Here is a 25341-nt window from a genome sequence, read left to right as displayed (position 1 = left end):
AGCACAGACTGGAATATGTTCCGGGATTCCTCCAATGGCATTGAGGAGTACACCACATCTGTCATTGGCTTCATCAATAAGTGCATCAATGACGTCGTCCCCACAGTGACCATACGTTCATACCCCAACCAGAAACCATGGATTACAGGCAGCATCCGCACTGAGCTAAAGGCTAGAGCTGCTGCTTTCAAGGAGCGGGACTCTAACCCAGAAGCTTATAAGAAATCGCCCTCCGACAAACCATCAAACAGGCAAAGCGTCAATACAGGACTAAGATTGAGTCCTACTAGACCGGCTCTGACGCTCGTCGGATATAGCAGGGCCTGCAAACCATTACAGACTACAAAGGTAAGTACAGCCGGGAGCTGCACAGTGACACGAGCCTACCGGACGAGCTAAACTACTTCTATGCTCGCTTCGAGGCAAATAACACTGAAACATACATGAGAGCACCAGCTGTACTGGAAGACTGTGTGATCACGCTCTCCGCAGCCGATGTGAGTAAGATCTTTAGACAGGTCAACATTCACAAGACCGCAGGGCCAGACGGATTACCAGGACGTGTACTGCGAGCATGCGCTGACCAACTAGCAAGTGTCTTCACTGACATTTTCAACCTCTCCCTGGCCAAGTCTGTAATACCAACATGTTTTAAGCAGACCACCATAGGGCCTGTGCCCAAGAACACTAAGGTAACCTGCCTAAATGACTACCGACCCGTAGCACTCACGTCTGTAGCCATGAAGTGCTTTGAAAGACTGGTCATGGCTCACACCAACACCATCATCCCAGAAACCCTAGACCCACTCCAATTTGCATACCACCCCAACAGATCCACAGATGATGCAGTCTCTATTGCACTCCACACTGCCCTTTCCCACCTGGACAAAAGGAACACCTATGTGAGAATGCTATCCATTGACTACAGCTCAGCGTTCAACACCATAGTGGCCTCAATGCTCATCAATAAGCTAAGGGTCCAGGACTAAACACCTCCCTTTGCAACTGGATCCTGGACTTCCTGACGGGCCGCCCCCAGGTGGTAAGTGTAGGTAACAACATATCCGCCACGCTGATCCTCAACACAAGGGCCCCTCAGGGGTGGGTGCTCTGCATCCTCCTGTACTCCCTGTTCACTCATGACTGCACGGCCAGGCACGACTCCAACACCATCATTAAATTTGCCGATGACACAACAGTGGTAGGCCTGATCACCGACAACAACGAGACCTGGTCATTTGGTGCCAGGACAACAACCTCTCCCTCAACGTGATCAAGACAAAGGAGATGATTGTGGACTACAGGCAAAAGAGGACCGAGCATGCCCCCATTCTCATCGACGGGGCTGCTGTGGAGCATGTTGAGATCTTCAAGTTCCTTGGTGTCCACATCACCAATAAACTAACATGATCCAAGTACACCATGACAGTCGTGAAGTGGGCACGACAAAACCTATTCCCCTCAGGAGACTGAAAAGATTTGGCATGGGTCCTCAGATCCTCAAAAGGTTCTACAGCTGCACAATCGAGAGCATCCTGACTGGTTGCATCACTGTCTGGTATGGCAACTGCTCGGCCTCCGACCGCAAGGCTCTACAGAGGGTAGTGCGAACGGCCCAGTACATCACTGGGGCCAAGCTTCCTGCCATCCAAGACCTCTATACCAGGTGGTGTCAGAGGAATGCCCTGAAAATTGTCAAAGACTCCAGCCACCCTAGTCATAGACTGTTCTCTCTGCTACCACACGGCAAGCGGTACCGGAGCGCCAAGTCTAGGTCCAAGAGGCTTCTAAACAGCTTCTACCCCCAAGCCATAAACTCCTGAACATCTAGTCAAATGGCTACCCAGACTATTTGCATTGCCCCCCCCTCCACACCATTGCCACTCTCTGTTGTCATCTATGCATAGTCACTTTAGTTAACTCTACTACATGTACATACTACCTCAACTAACTGGTGCCCCCGCACATTGACTCTGTACCGGCACCCCCCTGTACATATTGTTATTTTTTACTGCTGCTCTTTAATTACTATGTTACTTTTCTCTTATTCTTATCCGTATTTTTTGAAACTGCACTGTTGGTTAGGGGCTTGTAAGTAAGCATTTCACTGTAAGGTCTACGCCTGTTATATTCGGCGCATGTGACTTTTGATTTGATTTGATTTGAACTAGAATGAGATTCACTTTATATGAACTTTCACCCTCTCTACTCTGATAGACATGAGCCTGCATTGCACTCAATCATTTATTTACTTATAGAGTCGCGAGAAGGGTTCTGAAGGAACTGCAGCACCCCTGATCAATTGAAATACATCTTCAGAAATAAATGAAATAATTCAGAAGAGCCTACTACACCACAAAAAGGGCTATTATTTAGCCTCAGAGGATCAACAGTTTCTTTTAAAAAATAGCCTAGCTGTGGATTGCTGCCCAGTTAAAAGGAATAGTCAGGATAGTCCTCATATTGCAGCCTAAAATATGTGTCTCAACACACCTAGGCCTAGGCTATTTATGGATTCAAGACAAGGTTGTTTTTATTGATCTCAGATTCCCAGTTTGTCAGTGTCAAAGTAGCCTGCCATTTCAATCATTTGTTCTGTACTAAAAAAGATTCTGCCAAAGTCTCCAGTCATGTAAAATGACGTAGAATTGCATGAAATGCGTTTATACAAGGCAAAAATGTTCCTAGACACTATGCTACTAAAACTGTTACCCATGTGTGCAACTTCTGTAAGTGCCTCTACTCTACTGCTCTATGCCACTTTTTTGTCATGCATTACAGTACCTCAAAACCTCAGAACTCCCCCCATCACTTTTGTTCCGGCACCTCCCGATTTACAAATTAAGCACTGAGGTTAGGGATAAGAGGTTAGGGTTAGGTGAAGGGTTAGCAAGAAGGGTTAGCTAACATGCTAAATACCTAAAAAGTAGTTAGTAGTTGCTAATTAGCTAAAATTTTACGTGATGAGATTCAAACTCACAACCTTTGGGTTGCTAGATGTTTGTGTTACATGCCCATCCCTACCAACCACCATCCTTTTGTTTTTCCCTTAAGTAACCATCCGTCTTATGTAACCATACCCTATGTAACATATCATACTACATTGACCGTCTTGGATTTACGTACAGAATAATACGAAATGCTCTGGGACCAGGTTGGGTAGGTCTATCGATTGCACATACATGAATGTGATGTCAATATTTAGCCTAATAATCTTGCTATTATATAATTAGGTTATCTCGATTTTGATTTTAAAAGATGTAGGCCTATCCATGCTTTGCTTGTTTATAATATTACTAACTTTTTAGGCTATTTATATATTTTTTATTTATTTAACTAGGCAATTCAGTTAAGGACAAATTATTTTTTACGATTGTGCGCCGGCCTATGGGACTCCCAATCACGGCCGGTTGTGATACAGCCAAGGGTCGAACCAGGGTCTGTAGTGATGCCTCTAGGACTGAAATGCAGTGCCTTAGACCGCTGAGCCACTTGGGAGGGCGGCGGTCTAAGACAACTGGCTATGACGTTTTCGCCGATCACATAGAAACATCTTCATTCTATGTTCAGCGGATATTGTGTGTAAAGTGACGCAAGAGGGCGAACAGTGATCTAACGGCGCGCTTGTTCTACAAGTGGTCTGAGGCAGGAGTCAGCTAAGGAGCGATTTCAAGTGCAACGTTAGGCTAATAAAGACTATTTTGGGAAACGCCTCGAAAATGTAAAGATGCTCTTGTGAAGGTTCTAACGATAACCTTAACCTTAAGATGCTTTTGGGAAACCGGGCCCTGTCCCTTTCATAATCTGACAGTTGTGGTTTGAAGGTCATTTTAAAGGTGGTTGGGTGGTTCTCTGTAAGGAGTAAGGACTGGATGGAGACAGATAACTGTTATCCACCAATATTTTCAGAAGTAGCCTATTGATTGCCGTTTTCTTTTGCAGTCCCCTGACTGGAAAAAGGATGGTTGATAACACCAAATCTCGCAAATTGAAGACAGACAACCTGCTGCGAGTGGATGACCATGATTTCACCATGAGACCAGCCTTTGCAGGTAAGGACATGGTTCTAAACATCTTGTTGACTGATTTAACGAAAGTAGAATCCAGAGCCCTCTAAACCCGGCAAAGGGGCCCTGATATTACTGTTCAGATCAGGGGTGCAAAACTGTTCCTTGAGGGCCGCAGTGTATGTCTGTTTCCAGATTTGTACTTCTTGTGCCCTCTCTGGGCAACCAATGAATGTTTCTGAACATTAATTAAGTGCCAGTGTGGAAGGAAAAAAACAGCAAGATTGTGGCCCTTGAGGACTGGAGTTGTGCTACTCTGGTTTAGATCTTGAATGGCAATGAAGCATATCCAGCAGAGAACGTACATCTGTGTGAAAAAGTTGTCTCATCATATTAATACACACAGGAGCTAGTTAGATATGACACTTTGAGAATGAATTCTTCTGTAGCAATCCATTCGGTATCCACACCTGTTTTGACATGTTTACCAAAGTGTAAGGCAGGTATAGGAGGAGCTTTTGAAATGCATAAAATGGGATGCTGCATATTTCCCTGGTGAATAATGTACTGTATGTAGTGTTACTGAACTTGAGTGGCAGCTCAGACGCTAAGAATTTCAAATAGAAGATCCTACATAAAACCCTTCAGTGTATCTGTAAATGGACACGCAGACACAGCCTCGTGTCCCAGAATAGAGAGCTTTGGGAGATTCAAATTGTCTGTCTTATACAAACATTATGAAAAGTTGACTTGTGTAAGCCTGTGAAAACTGTCTGTATTAATTTGGGTGGGAGATGTGTAGCGGTGGCTAGGTTTTCTTCCCTAGCTTCAAACGGAAGCAGGCGTACAGTGAAAGCCTCTTACACAGCCGCTCCCCGCTCACTGGAGGAATGTTATCTGTGTGACATTGTGGCGTGCCAGCATGAGGTCTCTTTCCACACAAGGGTGGAGGAAAACAGCCCAAAACACAATCAGAGAAATCCCACTGGGAAGAAGCAACTGCATTGTCCCATTGCACACAATGAACAGCTTTGTGTGGCATAATTTTCACAGAGAGATAAAAGTTAATTGTTTGTTTAGAATTAGGGCTGTGCAAATGTCGTTTTTTTCAGAGACAACGAGTATGTGAGGTTTTGCATTATGCATACAGTGCTCTGCCGGTGGGAAGGCCTTTATGGGGATAAGGCTGTAAATATCCCCAGTATAAAGGTTAGAGCTGTTCCCATGTGTTTCAGGTTACGACTGTAGGGAACCCCTGCTGCTCAATTACCATGTAAACTTTATAAATAGCAGAGAAAAGAAGATTCACTTTTATTTCCATGCCAGTTGTCTGCAAAAAACTACCAGGAGTATTCCATTCTGCGGATCCTTGGCGGTTTGGTTTCTGATTGGTTTCTGTTTGAAAATCCACCATCTAAACAACGTTAGGATACGGAGACATTGAGATTTGCTGTTGCAGTGAATGTCATATTTGTCATACAGTACAGCAAGTTCAAATTTCCCGGGTTTACCTATAAATGTAAGTATAAAAACAAAGTATTTTAATAATCTTCCAGTGGGTAGGAAAAAACATCTGAGGCGTGTGAAGACCTATCATGGCTTATTTTGACGTTTTAGCGACTTACAGTAAGTAGAGAGTGTATACATTTACATACTGCTCCCCTGTGGGAATCAAACCCACAACCCTGGCGTTGCAAGCACCATGCTCTACCAACTGAGCCACATCGGACCACCATTTAATCAAATTTGCGTTACAGAGATAGCTTGTGATTTTGAAGAACATCCGCCAAAGCCATTCCATCTTTGGGATTTCTTTCAGGAGTGAGCAGCGGTGTCTAATGCATGGGCCTAGGCTAGCCTTAATCTGGCCAGTGCTACCAATAGTTGATTTACAATTGCTAAAAGGGGAGCACTCCCGTGTCATTATGGGAAATAGATAAGGGCTTTCCCCCCCATTCAGCATTCATGTCATGTCTATTTAAGGTCTTAAGACAGATTTGGTGATGTTTCCTGATCTGCTGGTATTTTACGGAAAGGTTACATCATTTTGCTGTGCAGAGATTCGGATAGCCAAGTCAACAAACAGATTACCGACCATTTCGAATCCCACCGCACCTTCTCCGCTATGCAATCTGGTTTCAGAGCTGATCATGGGTGCACCTCAGCCACATTCAAGGTCCTAAACGATATCGTGACCGCCATCAATTAGAAACAATACTGTGCTGCCGTATTCATTGATCTGGCCAAGGCTTTCCACTCTGTTAATCACCACATCCTCATTGGCAGACTCAATAGCCTTGGTTTCTGAAATTATTGCCTCGCCTGGTTCACCAACTACTTCTCTGATAGAGTTCAATGTGTCAAATCGGATGGCCTGTTGTCCGGGCCTCTGGCAGTCTCTATGGGGGTGCCACAGGGTTCAATTCTTGGGCCAACTCTTTTTTCTGTATACATCAATGATGTCGCTCTTGCTGCTGGTGAGTCTCTGATCCACCTCTACGCAGATGACACCATTCTGTATACTTCTGGCCCTTCTTTGGACACTGTGTTAACAACCCTCCAGACGAGCTTCAATGCCATACAACTCTCCTTCCGTGGCCTCCAACTGCTCTTAAATACAAGTAAAACTAAATGCATGCTCTTCAACCGATCGCTGCCTGCACCTGCACGCCCGTCCAGCATCACTAGTCTGGACGGTTCTGACTTAGAATATGTGGACAACTGCAAATACCTAGGTGTCTGGTTAGACTGTAAACTCTCCTTCCAGACTCACATCAAACATCTCCAATCCAAAGTTAAATCTAGAATTGGCTTCCTATTTCGCAACAAAGCATCCTTCACTCATGCTGCCAAACATACCCTCGTAAAACTGACCATCCTACCGATCCTCGACTTCGGCGATGTCATTTACAAAATAGCCTCCAAAACCCTACTCAATAAACTGGATGCAGTCTATCACAGTGCCATCCGTTTTGTCACCAAAGCCCCATATACTACCCACCACTGCGACCTGTACGCTCTCGTTGGCAGGCCCTCGCTTCATACTCGTCACCAAACCCACTGGCTCCAGGTCATCTACATGACCCTGCTAGGTAAAGTCCCCCCTTATCTCAGCTCACTGGTCACCATAGCAGCACCCACCTGTAGCACAGGCTCCAGCAGGTATACCTCTCTGGTCACCCCCAAAGCCAATTCCTCCTTTGGCCATCTCTCCTTCCAGTTCTCTGCTGCCAATGACTGGAACGAACAACAAAAATCTCTGAAACTGGAAACACTTATCTCCCTCACTAGCTTTAAGCACCAGCTGTCAGAGCAGCTCACAGATCACTGCACCTGTACATAGCCCATCTATAATTTAGCCCAAACAACTACCTCTTCCCCTACTGTATTTATTTATTTTGCTCCTTTGCACCCCATTATTTCTATTTCTACTTTGCACTTTCTTCCACTACAAATCTACCATTCCAGTGTTTTACTTGCTATATTGTATTTACTTTGCCACCATGGCCTTTTTTGCCTTTACCTCCCTTATCTCACCTCATTTGCTCACATTGTATATAGACTTATTTTTCTACTGTATTATTGACTGTATGTTTGTTTTACTCCATGTGTAACTCTGTGTTGTTGTATGTGTCGAACTGCTTTGCTTTATCTTGGCCAGGTCGCAGTTGCAAATGAGAACTAGTTCTCAACTTGCCTACCTGGTTAAATAAAGGTGAAATAAATCAAATAAATAAATAGCTAGCGGTTGTCCTGTGTATGAGAAAACAGACTGATGAAATGCTGCTGATCAACCTATTTGCCATGGGGGAGGGGGGGTTGTGTTCATATTTTTTTGTTGTGTTTCTGTTATTTCTGTGTAATCATCTTTGAAGTCTTTATGCTGGCTGAGGAATAGCTTCCTCTGTCATGTTGACTTCTAACAGAGAAATTCTTGATGACTCAATGAATCGGCACAGACCATAGATTTTTTTTTACTTGTGTGCCCCACTGACAACTGTTTACCAGACCACACTAAGGTCCCACTCTATGAAGAGACTGAATAGTTCCGAACATTTCAGAGGACATTCTCGATCACACAGAGCTGTGATCTGATCAGTTAATTATACATTGTATGGCTCTGATTGAACATTTCAGATTTGCATCATCAGAATATGTTTTAAGAGAGCTTTAACAAACAAGTAACTGGTAGGAGAACAGGGAAACTGATATGAATTTAACTTGAGGTCAAACGCACTGTGAAAAGGTCAAACACACAGTGCTCCATCCTCTGGACCGGACCCCATAACGACCCATAATGATAGTTCTCAGCAGTGGTCTTTTTACAGCCTCCCAAAATACAAAATAACCAGTGGCTCCACGCTGGCAGGAGGAGTAGATGGAGAGATCACATGTAATCACTATGAATGAAAGATAAACATTTTCTTAAATAACAGCCCAATCCCCCGCTAGCTCTATCTATTACAGGGGTAGAGGCTGTGGGAGGCATTTCTCCCAGCAGCTGGAAGGTGTGGCGGGCAGCATCGTCCACACAGGTCCTGGGAGGGGAGCTGGTGCCTGGGTCCCAGTTTAGGATCTGATGGATGGCATATGGTGTGAGTGAGGGATGACAGCGCACCCAGCTGGCACAAGGCGAGGAGTTAAAATCCTCTCTTCCAGGCAACAGGCGAGGAGAGGCTAAGTGAAAGGAGGCTTTAGTTACTAGCGATTACATGAGGGTTCAGAGGATGGTACTACAGCAGCTACCGTAGATTATAAACTGGGTGGTTCGAGCCCTGAATGCTGATTGGCTGATAGCCGTGGTATATCAGACCGTATACCACGGGTATGACAAAACATTTATTTTTACTGCTCTAATTACGTTGGTAACCAGTTTATAATAGCAATAAGGCACCTCTGGATTTGTGGTATGTGGCCAATATAGCACGGCTAAGGGCTGTGTCCAGGCACTCCGCGATGTGTCGTGCCTAAGCACAACCCTTAACCGTGGTATATTGGCCATATACCACACCCCCTTGGGCCTTGTTTAATTAGACATTGGCAGGCGATTAGGACATTACCCACAATGCATAACATACAAATATGTATTATGCATTACTTGCGCTTCTGATGTGAGCCTTTAACATGGGATGGATGAAACTGTGTGCCATATAATTGCATATAGAACTGATTCATAGGATGTATGTGCTGTGAAAATAAACATGACCTTATATGGAGTTATTTGGATTCAATATCCTCGCAAATCCTAAAATCTAACCCAAATCTATCACTCATGACTCATCCACTTCAATCAAATGAATACTTCAACATATGAGTGTGTGGTATTGCCCTCAATACTGAAACGAAAGGGTTTTTAAAAAATGAGCTGAAGATATCTGTAGCTGTAATACCGTGTAATACCAAATCTTTCTGGGATTGTGGTAGTGATCAAAGGAAAAGTAAACTACTAGAGATAACAAGGAAGACGTATGGAGAAAATATCAGAGCCTCTATACTGGGACATGGAAATCCAAGTTAAGACGTCATCTCAGACAGAGATTCTTTTCTTTAATCGACACTAGTGCAGTAGAACAGTGTGGCACAGTTTTCACATTTTGTGGTGTTAGTCTGAAATGTTGATACTTTCCATGTATTTTCCTACTGATCTACACAACCTACATTTCAGACTCAACACAACAACATTTGAAAACTGTGCAGGGGTTCACACGCTTTTTTACTGCACTGTATATCTACCAAGAGAAAGCAGAACTGTTATGTTTCACACTAGCTTACCCTAAATCATGTTATGTGATTATGGCCACTCTCAAGGGGAAACTGTCTTTCCACCTGAAACTGAATCCTTGACTCTCACTGTTGGCCTGAATATGATGCCACTGATAGTCAGAAATATAACAATAAGAATGAAAATAATCTCATTATTGTGACTGTTGTTTTGCAGGCCCTGCTGTCCCTGTGGGGGTGGACGTTCAGGTGGAGAGTTTGGACAGTATATCAGAGGTGGACATGGTAAGTGAATTGATAATCATACAAACATGAAAGCTTATAACATTTCCATGACGTCAACTTTAACAGTTATTATTACAGGTCAGTGGAACATTTGAAGTGGTCATTGTGACACAGTGTTTAAATTCAACAACTACTGAACGCAATGGGTAGGGAATGCTGGCCGTTCCTGTAACAAATAAAGAGACACCCATCCGTGTAAAATACAAGTATTTTAGAGTCAGTAACATCAATGATTGTGTGCAGCCCACTACTTCCATTGAACCAAAGAAAATGAACCTATCCTTCACAATCTGCTAATAAGTAAATAAGACTATGAAACTGTTTTTGGGAGGGGGTGGGGGGCACTGTTTTGAAGCTGATAAAGTCTCAAATTAATGATATTGGTCATGCTTATTAATCTCTTATTCTCAGATAATCCAAATAATAGAAGCACAGTGTTAAAAATGATGTTTTGTCTTCAAAATGACCTTGCAAATGACCATGCACATGTTCCACCACAGTAATATAATTACATGGGCCCGCTGTCCTAAGCTATAAATTGGAGCCGAACTGCCATCCTGATGTTCTGTAAGCCTCTATGTGAGCATTTCAATGTTTGTATATAACTGTATAAAAATAGACAGGGCAAATGATTGCTTTCAGACGATGACTGTCCTTAATGCCAGACTGATGGAGGACAAAGGTTCAGTCATCCGTATCAACCATTTTAATATCATTATGCAATGTTACTGTGGACTACTATTTGTTGAATGTGTCCAAATGTGATGTTATACACACATTGTATGTAATGACAAAGGTACTGATTACTTCATTGGTGCCATTATTTCAAGTTGTATTATTGCTGATCTAATATATAGTGTAATGCTGTGAAGTGAATGGAAAAGAGGAGGATCTGCTGTGGTAGATACAGTGGCGTAGTCGGCATGAAATAGACCCTTTTGCCTAGTAACATATACAGATCAAGGAGCAGAGAGGAAGGAAAAGGATATGTGTGACCAATGCAACCTCTAACCCAGAGCTGTCATTACTGTATGTGTCTCATCATCACTAATGTCAACTCTGACTGCCCTCTCTGGACATAATATGACATAATATGTTCCCTGCTCATACTAGGGACATACACTGAGTGTACAAAACATTAGGAACACCTGCTCTTTCTTTGACAGACTGACCAGGTGAATCCAAGTGAAAGCTATGATCCCTTATTGATGTCACTTGTTAAATCCACTTCAATCAGTGTAGATGAAGGGGAGGAGACAGGTTAAAGATGGATTTTTATGCCTTGAGACAATTGAGACATGGATTGTGTATGTGTGCCATTCAGAGGGTGAATGGGCAAGACAAAATATATAAGTGGCTTTGACCAGGGTATGGTAGAAGGTGCCAGGCACACTGGTTTGAGTGTGTCAAGAACTGCAAAGCTGCTGGGTTTACCCTTGTGTATCAAGAATGGTCCACCACCCAAAGGACATCCAGCCAACTTGACACAACTGTGGAAGCACTGAAGTCAACATGGGCCAGCATCCTGTAGAGTCCATGTCCCGACGAATTGAGGCTGTTCTCAGGGCAAATGTTGAGCGCAAACTTGAACGTTGTGAAAATGCAGTGCAACTTCCAGCGCTCGTTTACTGTGAACACTGAGGCTGTACCCACTTTAAGTTAGTTTTAACAGTGGCCATGTAGGCTACTGTGGCTATTTGATCATAATGTAGGCCTACCGGAGTGGCCTACCATCAAAAACAATGGAGAAAATGCATCCCATAACATTTTAACATGGAAATAGCTGTTCTATCATTAAGCCTAAAGTAGCAGCCAATTTGTGTTGTTCAATGTAGACCTACATTCCATGACACTTGAAAAAAACTTACAGGGCTTGACATCAACCTGTTTATCCACTTGGTGACTGGAAATGCTGTTGTGTTGTTTGATTCAAGAAACCACTTTACAAAATAAAATGCATTATTATTGTCATACCATTAATACAGAGAATCAGAAATATTGTGCTACCCTCTGCCTATTGGCTATTTAGCTTATTCAAGCCTGTCTCAAAATACACACTGCCCCTTTAAGACAAGAAAAAGCTCTTTACCCGACTCACTTTTCAAAGATATCTAGAAATGTACATGTTTTGTGCTCTTGGCTACATGCAGCTCTCGCTTTGATCTCAAAACAAGCACATCTACTCACGATTGCTAATGCTGTAAGCACAATCCAGTTCAAAGTAAATGGCACAGATCCATATACAGTGCATTTGGAAAGTATTCAGACCCCTTGACTTTTTCCACATTTTGTTATTTTAAAGCCTTATTCAAAAATGTATTCAATTGTTTCTACACACAATCTACACACAATACCCCATAACGACAAAGCAAAAACAGGTTTGTCGTATTTACATAAGTATTCAGAGCCTTTACTTTATTGAAGCACCTTTTTGCAGCGATTACAGCCTTGAGTCTTCTTGGGTAAGACGCTACACCTGTATTTGGGGAGTTTCTCCAAATCTTCTCTTCAGATCCTCTCAAGCTCTGTCAGGTTGGATGGGGAGTGACGCTGCAAAGCTATTTTCAGGTCTCTCCAGAGATGTTGGATCGGGTTCAAGTCCGGGCTCTGCCTGGGCCACTCAAGGACATTCAGAGACTTGTCCCGAAGTCACAGCTGCGTTGTCTTGGCTGTGTGCTTAGGGTCGTTGTCCTGTTGGAAGGTGAACCTTCACCCCAGTCTGAGGTCCTGAGCGCTCAGGACCTTTCATTAAGGATCTCTCTGTACTTTGCTTCGTTCATCTAGTCTCCCAGTCCCTGCTGCTGAAAAACATCCCTGCAGCATGATGCTGCCACCACCAGCCTTCACCAAAGGGATAGTGCCAGGTTTCCTCCACATGTGACGCTTGACATTCAGGCCAAAGAGTTCAATCTTGGTGTCATCAGACTCATGGTCTGAGAGTCCTTTAGGTGCCTTTTGGCAAACTCCAAGCAGGCTGTCGTGCCTTTTACTGAGGAGTGGCTTCTGTCTGGCCACTCTACCATAAAGGCCTGATTGGTGGTGCTGCACAGATGGTTGTCCTTCTTGAAGGTTCTCCCAACTCCACAGAGGAACTCTGGAATTGGAATCAACGGAATTTACCACAGGTGGACTCCAATCATGTTGTAGAAACATCTCAAGGATGATCAGTGGAAACATGGTGCACCTGAGCTCAATTTCGGTCATATCAAAGGGTCTGAACATTTTAGAATAAGGCTTTAACATAACAAAATGTGGAAAAAGTCAAGGGGTCTGAATACTTTCCAAATGCACTGTATCGTGTCTGTGACTATCATTAAATGTGAAGACTGTTATTTTATCAAATCAATTCTCTGTGTAATTATTATTACATGATTAAACTAATAATGTAAACTTTAATTAATTAGGAAGTCTTGGCACCATGGGAAAATGTTTATAGAGTCTGTATTTCCCGAATCGACACTTCAGATATTTTCATATCTTATCAATTAGTCTTCTATTCATGAATTATTAATTGTTACCTCAGTCTCATTCCAAACATTGTAAAATTCTTGGTTATCTGCACGAACCCTGGTTTCCATAATGAATCAGCAATAAACAAATTTGCTTAATTATTTATTTACTAACTAACTAAATAATCACAGAGCATTACATAACAAACAAACAGTAGATAATGGTTACTAACAATGATAGAAAAGTCCCTAGTGGGCTAAGCTGATATGACAGCATGGTAGTCGACGGAAAGGGGTGGGGACTGAGAAAGAGCGGGAAAGACTAAATGGATTCACTACACACAGTCTATAATTATATTCATTGAAATGCTAATCCTTTGCACATGAACGGCCACTCAATCGAGAATAATTGCAATGTATATATATTTACGCCCGTATGTCGTTGTTGTCTTCTCTGTTGGAATCCTCGATCGTCCTGTAGAGTTCATCAGAGTCTCTGGTTAACTTTCCTAGAAGTCACAATGTCTTTCGTGGTTGTAGGTGGTTAGACTGGATATTTCAGAGTAACATTCAGAAATGTTCTCATAGAATAGTTGATAGTTGATTCGGCGGTTGTCGGTATTCTCGTTCTAGGTTTACGTAATTTCTAGCTGCAGACTAGTAATTCGTGTCATCTAGAATTTCTCCCTTATTCTGTAGTGATCGATAGAGTTTAACCATTTCCAGCCGTGTAGCCAACTACCCGCGGTCTGGTTTAATGGCCTATAGAGTTGTAGCCATTCCAATGTGGGTACGACGTTCTCTGACTTATCCTTTGGTAGAGCTGAAGTTTAAACCACTTCACACACCAGCATCACCCGGCATGTTTTGGTCACAGAAATTCAACCATTTGCAACCTTAGCTTACACCGTGGTTTGTGTGGTCTGGTGTGAATTGCGCCATGAGTGGGTTTTATACATTTCAGAGAAAATGGCGGTTCATGACGCTGACGTCATGTCTATGCTCACATTGGCATGGCCATTGATTTGGTTAACTTTATATGAAAAACCCATGCTCTCATTTAGAAGGTTAACATCACATTACATCTTTTCACAAATAGTTTCATATTTAATCACATATGTTTCACAATATTTAGATGTAAACCTGATAGCTGGAAAATTTACACTTTAAGAAATACAGTTATGTGTGTTTCCTGTCCTTCATGAGATCACCAAATGAAACACACTGGTCATAACTGTCCCTTAAGTGTCCACAGACCATTCCCACATTCTCAAAAGTAGAAATATTATTTAATTCTCCCATTTTGTGGATTAGGAGTTTGGCCAAGAGAGGTTCTTTGTTCTGGTAGACTCTCTCAATACTGCATGGCAGTTTCTACCAGGTATTTATGACCTGTCGTAAAGTCATAAAACTGTGGAGAGAGAGAGGGGGGGGGGGGGGGGGGGGCGACTATGATCCTCCCCCCAGGGCACGTCATGACAGTCCCCCTCTGGTGGGTTGAATCTTGTGATTATCCTGCAAGTTGCAAAACAACATAAAAATAATGACCAGGTGATGTCCTGGTTGTGGATCATCATTGCGGTCCCCCCTCTGGTGGTTGACCTTGGTAGGCTCTCTGAAAGTGGAGCAGTTCACCACAAGGATGGGCAGTGGATGTCTGGTTGGTCACTGAAAATCATTGAACATAAGAATTTGTTCTTAACTGACTTGCCTAGTTAAATTAAGGTTACACACACACCACACTGACCAAAAAGTTATTTTGTTGGCATTTACGTATGTCCCCATTACCAGTAAAATATCATCAAAACCTATTTCTTTCACAAACCTATTTCATTGTTGATTTGTTCAGTCATTTCATTCTCAATCAGGATTTCTATGGAACGCCATTTGGGTCTTTGCGTGTCAAAAAAGATACACGTCAAATAACACTATTCGATGTGTCAAATAACACGACATAATCTGTTTTCAGTAGCTATAGTTAGCTAGCTAACTATATAGCTAGGTGTCATCTAAAATAACCCTAATTTATAAGACAGTTCTTATTTGATTAATGGTGGGCGGACCCATCTATGGGAAGCTAGCCACAATAAGGATTAGCCACAATAGTGGACTTTGCGCTTAGCCTTCAAAATAAAAGTATGGCATAATTCTACTGTTTGTATTAATTTGCATCATTGTCAATGACATGCTTTTATTTTGAAGGCAAACTGCAAATTCCACTATTGTGCCTAATCCTATTTGTAGCTAGCTTCACAACACATAACCCGTTTCGGTCGAGCCTCACTAGCCAGATGAAGCTAGCTGGCTGCTTATAATGTTAGCTTTGGGCAACAGGGTTAAGTAGCTGGCTTGCTATTTATTTTCATGAACTGAAGTTCAATTTCAATAGGCGAACAACAAGTGGCAAACTAGCTAATACATATTCACATGAATTCCTAAATCATTGCTAAGAATAATGAAAATGACTGCAGTTTCTACTGGTCATTGTTTTCATGCTGGTTATATTGGTGCTAGCTAGGTACCAAGCTAAAGCTAGCTACCCCAGAAGTTGACATCGAACAAATTATGCTTTATTACCAACGCTGTATTGTAAACACATCGTTCGTGGCCGGTGTTTGCTTGTTTGCAGACTTTTTGTACAGCTTTGACAGTGCTACTGTATATTTTTTGACACACAAAGACCCAAATTACGTTCCATAGTATGTATGCCATGAAGCTAATTGCAGTGACGCTATTACTGTGTAACTCCAGTAGGGCAACATCTAAAAAATAGCGCACTTGGTAGTGTGTACCGGTGCTCGACCAGTCGGCGAAAGCCAACCTCACCCACGACAGAGAATAGTTGATTGTCAAGGGCATTGAATTCAATTATCTTGGCTTTAATGGATTTCGCCTTTGAGTTGTCTCGCTGAAATTTTCTTCATCTTTCAAATGACTGCCCGACTTGTTGACTGCTCGATCTACACAGCAGACACTGTGTGGGTTAGGTTAGGAATGCTGTGTTGCACGTGTTGCGCAACATTTTATGTGGTGTTATTACGTCATGTACCTACGTTATATAGGTATGCACGATAGCTTTGACAACGGTTTTTAACATCGGTGTTAAACTAGACAACTAAACTAGATTCCAATATGTTCACCGATATATTGTGCGTCCCTAAATTACATTTCTTCCGAAATGAGCGGCTTTGTAGCACTAAGTGATGGTTGTATGGTGTTGGAATCGGCTAAACTTTGAACATTGAGATATTAAATAAATGATAGAGACAAAGCCTTGAATAGAAAGAGTTTGTAAAAAGCCAGAAGGCTTTGGAATGTGTTTGATGGAGGAGAGGTGCGCGATGTGTTGATATACGAAAGATAGATGGATATCTGTGGAGTACGTGAAGGAGGGGTTGAGGTCAGGAGGTGAGGGGTGAGGTTAGTTCCCCTTAAGGGAGTAATCAGGGTTGGTATCTGGTTACCTTCTTTCCTGTGGAGAGCCATAAAATGTAAGGATTGGAGGGAAAGAGGAGTGTCTTAAGTGGGATGCATATAAACTGTGATGTCTCAAATCTTTTGCTGTCTGTTTACAGCTGTACAGGACCTTTGGGGAATGATAAAACTTGGTTAAAGCTTCGAGTTATTGACTCTGAAAAATAAGAACCTAACAATGGGGACTTTGTTTATCACTTCCTAAGTGTCAAAGGAACTGAAATGAAAAGGAATGAAAGCATAAACAAAAGATATACAAAATAAAGATATCACACCAAAATCATCTAATTGGACTGTATTCTATATACATCCAAGGTCCTGGCAAAATGACCCTATCATTGCATTGTCTAATGTCATATCTAGGGTGTTCCTAATGTGCGGTGTGTTGCTTAGGGCACTATCCTAAGTTGATAACTACATGATACTGTAAGTCTACAGCTGCAAGGCACCAGCTTCGGGCAGTCTACAGGGATGACCTATGGACCTCTGTGGAGAAACTGGTGAGTTCTGTAGGTGTAAAGTCAATGGCCTCAGAGTAAATTTTCAACTTTACTAATAAGGCTGTATTTTTTTCAGACCCTTAAGTGGTCCGAGCATAAATCCTCATTGAATGCTCTGTTGTACGTCTGCGTTTATGCTTACATAAGCGCACATGCCAAGGGAAAGAACCAAGTATCCTGCTGGGTTGCAACCTGTTCAGAATGAGTCTGACGTCATCAGATAATCTCCAGGTCAATGCCAGGAGGTCAGTTGGAATTGATGTCGACCTCAAGACATATGTTAAGGGGACCTGTAGTAGTTTTCCTACAAGTCACTGTGTCTTACTGTAACGGTTGTCGTCGGAAGTTGAAGGAGTGGACCAAAGCGCAGCGTGGTAAGTGTTCATGATTTTTATTATTCAATGAAACACTCGACCAAAAATAACAAAACAAAAAGCGCACAGTTCTGTCAGGTACAGAAATACAAAACAGAAAACATCTACCCACAAAATACAGGTGGGAAAAGGCTGCCTAAGTATGATTCCCAATCAGAGACAACGATAGACAGCTGCCTCTGATTGGGAACCCTACTCGGCCAAAACAACGAAATAGATAACATAGAATGCCCACCCCACATCACACCAAATAGAGAAATAAAACGGCTCTCTAAGGTCAGGGCGTGACACTTACATCATTGTAGTGGTGATAGGTATGAAGGAGTCTATTTCATAGCTATGTTATCCACGGAGGAGCGTGACCTCACAACAGAAGTACTCTCTAAGCACTGAACCAGTTGTACGCGGTGTGATCATGGTTCATGACTTCTAATAACTTTCCTCCTGAATGGAGGGTTCTATTTATTAGTGGCATGTGTGGTGACCATCAGAAGAGTGTTCTGGAGATTCCCTTAAACATGTTGCAATCTGAGTGACTACTAACTCCTCTGTCACTATTTATCAATAGCAATTTGACTTATGAGGTCTCTAATCCTCTTACTGATTGTTGCTGGACTGACTGTGGTAGCATTGGTATTGGTACTCAAGGGATCAGTTATCCAGACGATTTATTCTGAAATATTATCCTACCGGAACACATGATTAAAGTACTTTACTAGTTGTATTGTAGTTGAAACTATATATGGCAAGGCATTGCTATTTTTTCAATTTGTTTTGGAGGTGAAAGTCCACTGGACTTCTTTTACAACCAGTGTGGAACACCTCAGTAATATCTTAGATGTGTTCTAAGATGATCCCCATCTAGGGGCCTGTCTGCTCCTCACTGTTCTCATCGGGGAGTTTACAACTAGATTTGTTTTCTGCTCTGACGGCCTCATACGGTGTTGCACGTAGTCTTGACCCCCGTACAGAGTACACTCTGCTCATTGATGTGTTTCTTGCTGAGACGGCCGCAGGGCTTGCGCAAGTGTCCTAAGAGCAAGAGAAGTTCATCTCAACTCTAGTATTGCACGACTTCAAGGAGGGGGGAAGTTGCTCATTCTCAGAGACTCGAAATCATTAAAATAATGGTCAGTCAGGTTTGCTGATGGAATGTGTCGAGATATTGTAATATCTCCTTGGATCGGATTCTGCACCAAGAGGTTTCTAAACGTCTTTTTCCCAAGGGGTGCTTTCGACAGATACCCCTCGTGGATGACTGCATTGCAGCTAGCGGTAGGGGAAGACATTGTGGTCAGTGGAGAAGGCACTGTGACCTGTGACCATACATGGTTGGTTTTCCAATCCATCAGTGGGAGTAACCGATCCATCAAGTCTGCTCCGAGTAGCAGGGGTTCAGATTCGAGGCTGGTAACATACACAGGTTGAACGAGCGATACGTCCTGGAAGTGAAGTTTCAGCATGACTCTCAATGTGAGAGGCGAGGTAGTCTGAGTGACCCTCGAAGTGTAGTTTCGCATCATTCTACTTTTAACCAATGTTTAGTTGGCTTCAAAACCCTTTTGAGATCATCGAACAATGTTTTAGAGATGAGCGATATTGTCGTGCCCGAATCAATTAGCGCATGACAAGTTAAGCAGTCCTTCAGGACTGTTTCCAGGTATGACCGTTTTGAGTTGCGTTTAGTGGACATATTCCCCACAAAGTGGAGTGGTTGTTCGCAACGACGTGATGTGCCATTTCTGTTCAAGGTGAAAGCGGATCGACTTTTCGGATTTTGAGTGGGCTTGTCTTTAAACAAAGCTTTTGACCTTTTTCTTCGCAACCTTTGTATCAGAGTCTGTAGACAAAGCCTGCAGGCTTGTTTCTTGATCGAGCGGGCCCTGGATAGGGTCTCGCGTGAGAGAAATATTTTTTTTTACTTCCTTGCTAAGGGCGTTAATTCCTGCGGACCTGGTGTCCGGCAATTCCCCGTCTAGTCCTCTTGACTTATCTTTTAACATTTTCTAAAAAATTTAGCGCTTTAGTTCTTCACGTAGTGGAACTTCTAGAGAACATTGGTCTACGTTTTGATCGTCCTTTAACCCTTTTTTACCCTTGTGCTCTGACACTTCGTGTGGGTTGGGTGCAGGAACGTAGCGAAAAGGTCAATTGTAGCGGTAGTCGTTTCGATGGTGACGTACTTTACAGTTATGTAGACTGCGGAGGTTATTGGAATCGTGGTGTTGTGGTAGAAACTGTTGTTGTGCGTCATTTCTCAATGCTCAAATACCTGATAATGCACCCTCTAACTGGAGTGAGTGCTCCTGGTCAAACCTCAAAACCGAGTGGTCAGGGCTCTTAGCGTTGCAAGCTTTTGATGCCTTGAAAGCTGTTCTTGCAAGCTCTCTGAGTTGTAAGATAGGCAAGCCAACGTGGGCTGTAAGGCCCAAGTAGGTAATGAAGGTGGAATACATGTTCGACAGAAACATTTGTTTGAATGGTAACAGCTCTTCCATCCTGTTTCAGTGAGAAGGCCAAAGTAAGCTGAACAAAGCCTATGATAGTAAGCTTGTGGGTGTTCATTCCAAGCTTGTTTGACAGTGTTAGTCAGTGAGCTATCGTGTTTGCGAGTCGCAGAACCACTCAATTCTAATTTCAAAGCTGTGGCAAGTTTAGCGTAGTCATTAAGCACATGCTGCTGTTGTAGACGAATTAACTTCATCACGTGTCTTTTCGATGTTCGCTTCAACAGGTAAACCCGGTCAGAACCCGTAGCGTTCGGGGAGCCATCCAATGCATCCTCTATGCCAGCTAGGAACGTCTCAGTATCGTTTGGCTGACCTGGAACGGGGTCAAAGGTGGGGAAATTCTTGACAAGATTGTCAAGGCGTTCCGCGCAAAGTGGGCGGAAAGGATTGGCTTCATCCTGTGGGGAAATTGGGGCCGAAAGGCCAAGAGGAGAAGCCAAGCTTTGGCTTTGTTGGCGAAGAGGCACCATATTACTCAGTGCCGAATGGCCAAGAGCAGAAGACCGAGGGACACATGAGGGAGGCAAAGTCTGAAACCTTCTATCATCTTCACTCCTTTGAGTACCGGACTCCGGTTGCTTGGTTGGGTAGTCACGCTGTAGCACGTGACCTTTCTGGAATTCCACCAGATTGTACCTAAGGGTGGTATTCTGCTGCACTTGCTCCTTTCGGTCTCAAACTTATCTGTCATTGTTTGCAGATAGAGGTCTTAAGTACGGAACGAGAGATTCAGTGATGAGATTTCCTCCGCTTGCTTAAAAATCACTATTTCCATTTTCATCACCTGAGTTCTCTCATCATTCATTTGGTCAATGACTTCAATGGTCAATGACTTCTGCTGACCTGTCATCCAACTTAGTAATTGTGTTCATTAACTGATCGTCTTTGGTCTGCAGTATTTGTAGTAGAACAGTGTTACTTTGAGTAACGTTCAACAAAACTGCATGCATGTTATCAAGTTGCGTGCTCCTGTTTGTAGATAACTCGTCAGATTTATCTAGTTTGGCATGGACATGGTCACATTTAGTTTTGGCTAAATCGAGTTGTTCCTGTAGAAAACGATTTTGTTCCTGTAGAAAACTATTTTGTTGAATAGTTTGTGCTCTTTCATCGTCATACGTTTTTGCAATTACATTTAATTGTTCAGTTTTCAAACGCAGTTCCATAGCTAGCAGATTTTTTCCCTTTTCTGCTTTTGTCATTATTTTCCTGGTTCTCTCCACCTGTCCCTTTATGTCTACCGTTTCCTGCTTGTGCTTCAGCTGTGCACTGCGGTATTGGACCAATACCAATCTTGGATGGCAAGACATCAGGGTTAAACTGGAGAGAACCTTTACAAGGCCTGTGCCCGACGGTTGATTTTGGAGAGCGTTTGTCGCGATTTGTACTGTTTTTCCTCTAATGGCATAGTTAGGGTTGGTATCTCTGCGAAGGTCAGAGATCAATCCTGTTATGGGTGAGGGTTCACTAATTAACGGAGGAGTGGGAACCATTTCCTCTGATAGTGTCACGCTCGTCGTTAGAAATGGAGGACCAAAACGCAGCAGGTATGTGTATACTCATCTTCTTTATTTACCGGAAAAGAAGGAAAAACCAAACAAACACGTATACAAAAATAAACAAAATGATGAACGACAATATGACAGCCTTGAAGGCACCACAGCAATCCAAGAACAATCTCCCACAAAATACAAGACAAACACACCCAACTAATATAGGACTTCCAATCAAAGGCAACACCAAACAGCTGCCTTCAATTGGAAGTCCACCCCAATTAACTCAACATAGAAACACACTCACTAGACTACACATAGAAATACATAAACATAGACCATAACCCAAAACCCGGAAATAATAAATCAAACGCCCTCCTAACTAACACACCACCCCGAACCACATAAAACAAATACCCTCTGCCACGTCCTGACCAAACTACAATAACAATTAACCCTTATACTGGCCAGGACGTGACAGATAGCTTGAACATTATTAGAACATTTGAGAGGATCATTAGATTTTTTCCTGTTTTTCCAAAGTTTAGTTTTGGAATACGTTAGACCTTAATGAACCATCAGTACTGTATCAGTAATGTGACGTGAATGAATTTGCAAAAACGAATTGACTTGATTAATTAATGATAATGATTAATCATACCTGTATAGGCAGCTGGGAATTAAACTAGTTAATCTGAGAAGTTGGTTCATCTAGGTTAATATAGGAAAGTTTAAAATGTCTCATTTAATTGGAAGAACCTGAAAAGGTATGTTCGACAATTTAATGGTACATGACAATGATATCCAATCAATTGAGATTGTCTGGATTATCATAAGTGTAACCAGTAGAGCAAATGTTATGGTACATTCACCACTAGGTTCACTTATCCCTAAGGCCGAAGCCACGTGGGATTCCTGCTGGAGGCGAGACTTCATTCAGTACTGGGTAGTCCTGAATGAGCTTTGCAAAAGCAAATTTTACTGATAAATCAATGTTAATGATAAATCAAACCTGTATTTGTCACATAAGGCACAGCCTTCCCCAAGTCGTCCTCCTCAGGATGTTAGCAAGGCTGTGGATGTCTCTGCTATTCCTACTGAATACCATGACCTCCTGGAAGTGTTCAGTAAGCCACGTGCTATTTCCCTTCCCCCGCACCATCCTTATGATTGTGCCATTGACCTTCTCCCAGGCACTACACCACCTCGGGGTCGGTTGTATTCTCTGTCCGGACCAGAGACTAAAGCTATGGAAGAGTACATAGAGGAGTCTCTGGCCACTGGGGCCATCCTTCTGCATCTCAGGGTTTTTCTTTGTGGAGAAGAAGGACAAGAGCCTGCGCCCATGCATTGACTACCGGGGAATTAACTATATCACAAAAATTGTTACCCCCTACCTCTCCTCTCCTCGGCGTTTGAACCTCTCCAGGGGGCTACCATGTTTTCCAAGTTGGACCTTCGGAATGCCTACCACCTGGTTTGGATACGCTAGGGGGATGAGTGGAAGACAGCCTTCAACACAGCCAGTGGACATTATGAGTACCTGGTCATGCCGTTTGGCCTCACCAACGCTCCCACTGTCTTCCAGGCTTTGGTCAATGATGTGCTTCGGGACATGCTAAACTGGTTTGTGTTCGTCTACCTGGACGACATCCTGTTTTTTTCCCGATCTGCCCAAGAACATGTACTCCATGTCAGACAGGTCCTTCAGCGCCTCCTGGAGAACCAATTGTTTGTGAAAGCCGAGAAGTGTGAGTTCCACTGCTCTTCTATCACCTTTCTGGGATATGTCATTACTGAGGGCAATGTTCAGATGGATCCTGGAAAGGTGAAAGCATTGGTGGGTTTGCAAACTTCTACTGCCATTTCATTTGGGATTACAGCACCCTGGCGGCCCCCCTCTCGGCACTCACCTCCCCCAATTTACCGTTCAAATGGTCTCCAGCTATCGACAAAGCCTTTGTGGACCTGAAGCATCGGATCACAACAGCACCCATCCTCATCCATCCGGACCCCTCGTGTCAATTTGTGGTGGAAGTGGATGCTTCGGATGTTGGTGTGGGGGCCATCCTGTCCCAGCGATCTGCCCAGGACCAGAAGCTTCATCCGGTGCTTTCCTGTCACATTGTCTCAATCCTGCTGAGAGGAATTATGAAGTTGGCAACCGAGAACTCCTGGCGGTGAAGATGGCGTTGGAGGAGTGGAGGCACTGGCTGGAAGGAGCAGAACAGCCATTCCTGGTCTGGACCGACCATAAAAACTTGGAATATCTCCGTTCAGCCAAGCGCCTCAACTCAAGGCAGGCCCGGTGGGCCCTCCTGTTAACCAGATTCAACTTTACCATTTCCTACCATCCTGGTGTTAAAAATGTGAAGCCTGATGCTCTCTCCCGCCTATACAGTTCCTCTGCCACACCCTCGACTTCCGAAACCATTCTCCCTACCTCATGCCTTGCTGCCACTGTGGATTGGGGTATTGAGAATCTGGTTCACGAGGTGCAACGCTCCCAACCTGGACCTGAAGGGGGCCCGGCTAACCGGCTGTTTGTCCCTAACCCAGTCTGGCCCCGGGTCCTGGAATTGGCTCATTCCTCCAGGCTGACCTGTCGTCCAGGGTCCCATCGTACACTAGCCTTCCTTCAACAAAGCTTCTGGTGGCCCACAATGGTCCCTGACATCTCTGCTTTCATCACCGCATGCACTGTGTGTGCTCAAAACAAGACGGCAAGCTCCTTCTGGCCTCCTGCAGCCACTACCAGTTCCTCATCGTCCCTGGTCTCATATATCTCTGGACTTTGTCACTGGGCTCCCTCCGTCTGATGGCAACACTGTCATTCTAACGGTAGTCGACCGGTTCTCCAAGGCCGCCCATTTCATCCCTCTCCCCAAACTACCTTCTGCCAAGGAGACGGCCCAGCTTATGGTGCTTCATGTCTTCTGGATCCATGGACTCCCAGTAAACATGGTCTCCGATCGGGGTCCTCAGTTCTCATCTCAGTTCTGGAAGGCATTCTGCACCCTTATTGGGTCGTCAGCCAGCCTGTCATCCGGATTCCATCCCCAAACTAATGGTTAGTCGGAGCGAGCCAACCAAGACCTGGAGACCACCTTAAGGTGCCTGGTCTCAACTAACCCCACTATCTGGAGCCGTCAACTGGTCTGGGTCGAGTATGCCCGGAACACTCTTCCCAGTTCTGCCACTGGACTCTCCCCTTTTGAGTGCTCCATGGGTATCAGCCTCCACTCTTCCCAGAACAAGAGCAGGAGGTCAGCGTACCCTCAGCCCAGCTGTTTGTCCACCGCTGTCGACGTACCTGGAGAAGAGCCAGGGCGGCTATTCTCAAGATCAACTCCAGGTATCGTCGACAAGTGGACCGTCGCCGGACCCCAGCTCCCCGCTACCGCATTGGGCAGAGGGTATGGCTTTCAACTCGGGACCTGCCCCTTCGGGTAGAGTCCCGCAAGCTGTCTCCCCGGTTCATTGGTCCTTTTCCCATCTCCAGAGTCCTAAGTTCCACTGATGTCCGTC

The 25341-nt window shown here is 43.7% G+C and overlaps 1 protein-coding gene across 1 annotated transcript in view; it reads left to right on the top strand.

Annotated features, from left to right (window-relative positions):
- LOC106607717 (gamma-aminobutyric acid type A receptor subunit rho2) overlaps positions 1–25341 on the top strand; it is a 43121-nt gene that overhangs the window by 10493 nt on the left and 7287 nt on the right. The window contains exons 2-3 of the mRNA XM_014204971.3: positions 3943–4052; positions 9946–10013. Coding sequence (XP_014060446.1) covers positions 3943–4052; positions 9946–10013 — 178 coding nt within the window. The remainder of the gene's footprint in view (positions 1–3942; positions 4053–9945; positions 10014–25341) is intronic.

This window comes from Salmo salar, chromosome 06, assembly GCF_965601325.2.
Source record: "Salmo salar chromosome 06, fSalSal1, whole genome shotgun sequence".
NCBI classification, from domain to species: domain Eukaryota; kingdom Metazoa; phylum Chordata; class Actinopteri; order Salmoniformes; family Salmonidae; genus Salmo; species Salmo salar.
This window is presented reverse-complemented; position numbering and strand designations above follow the sequence as displayed.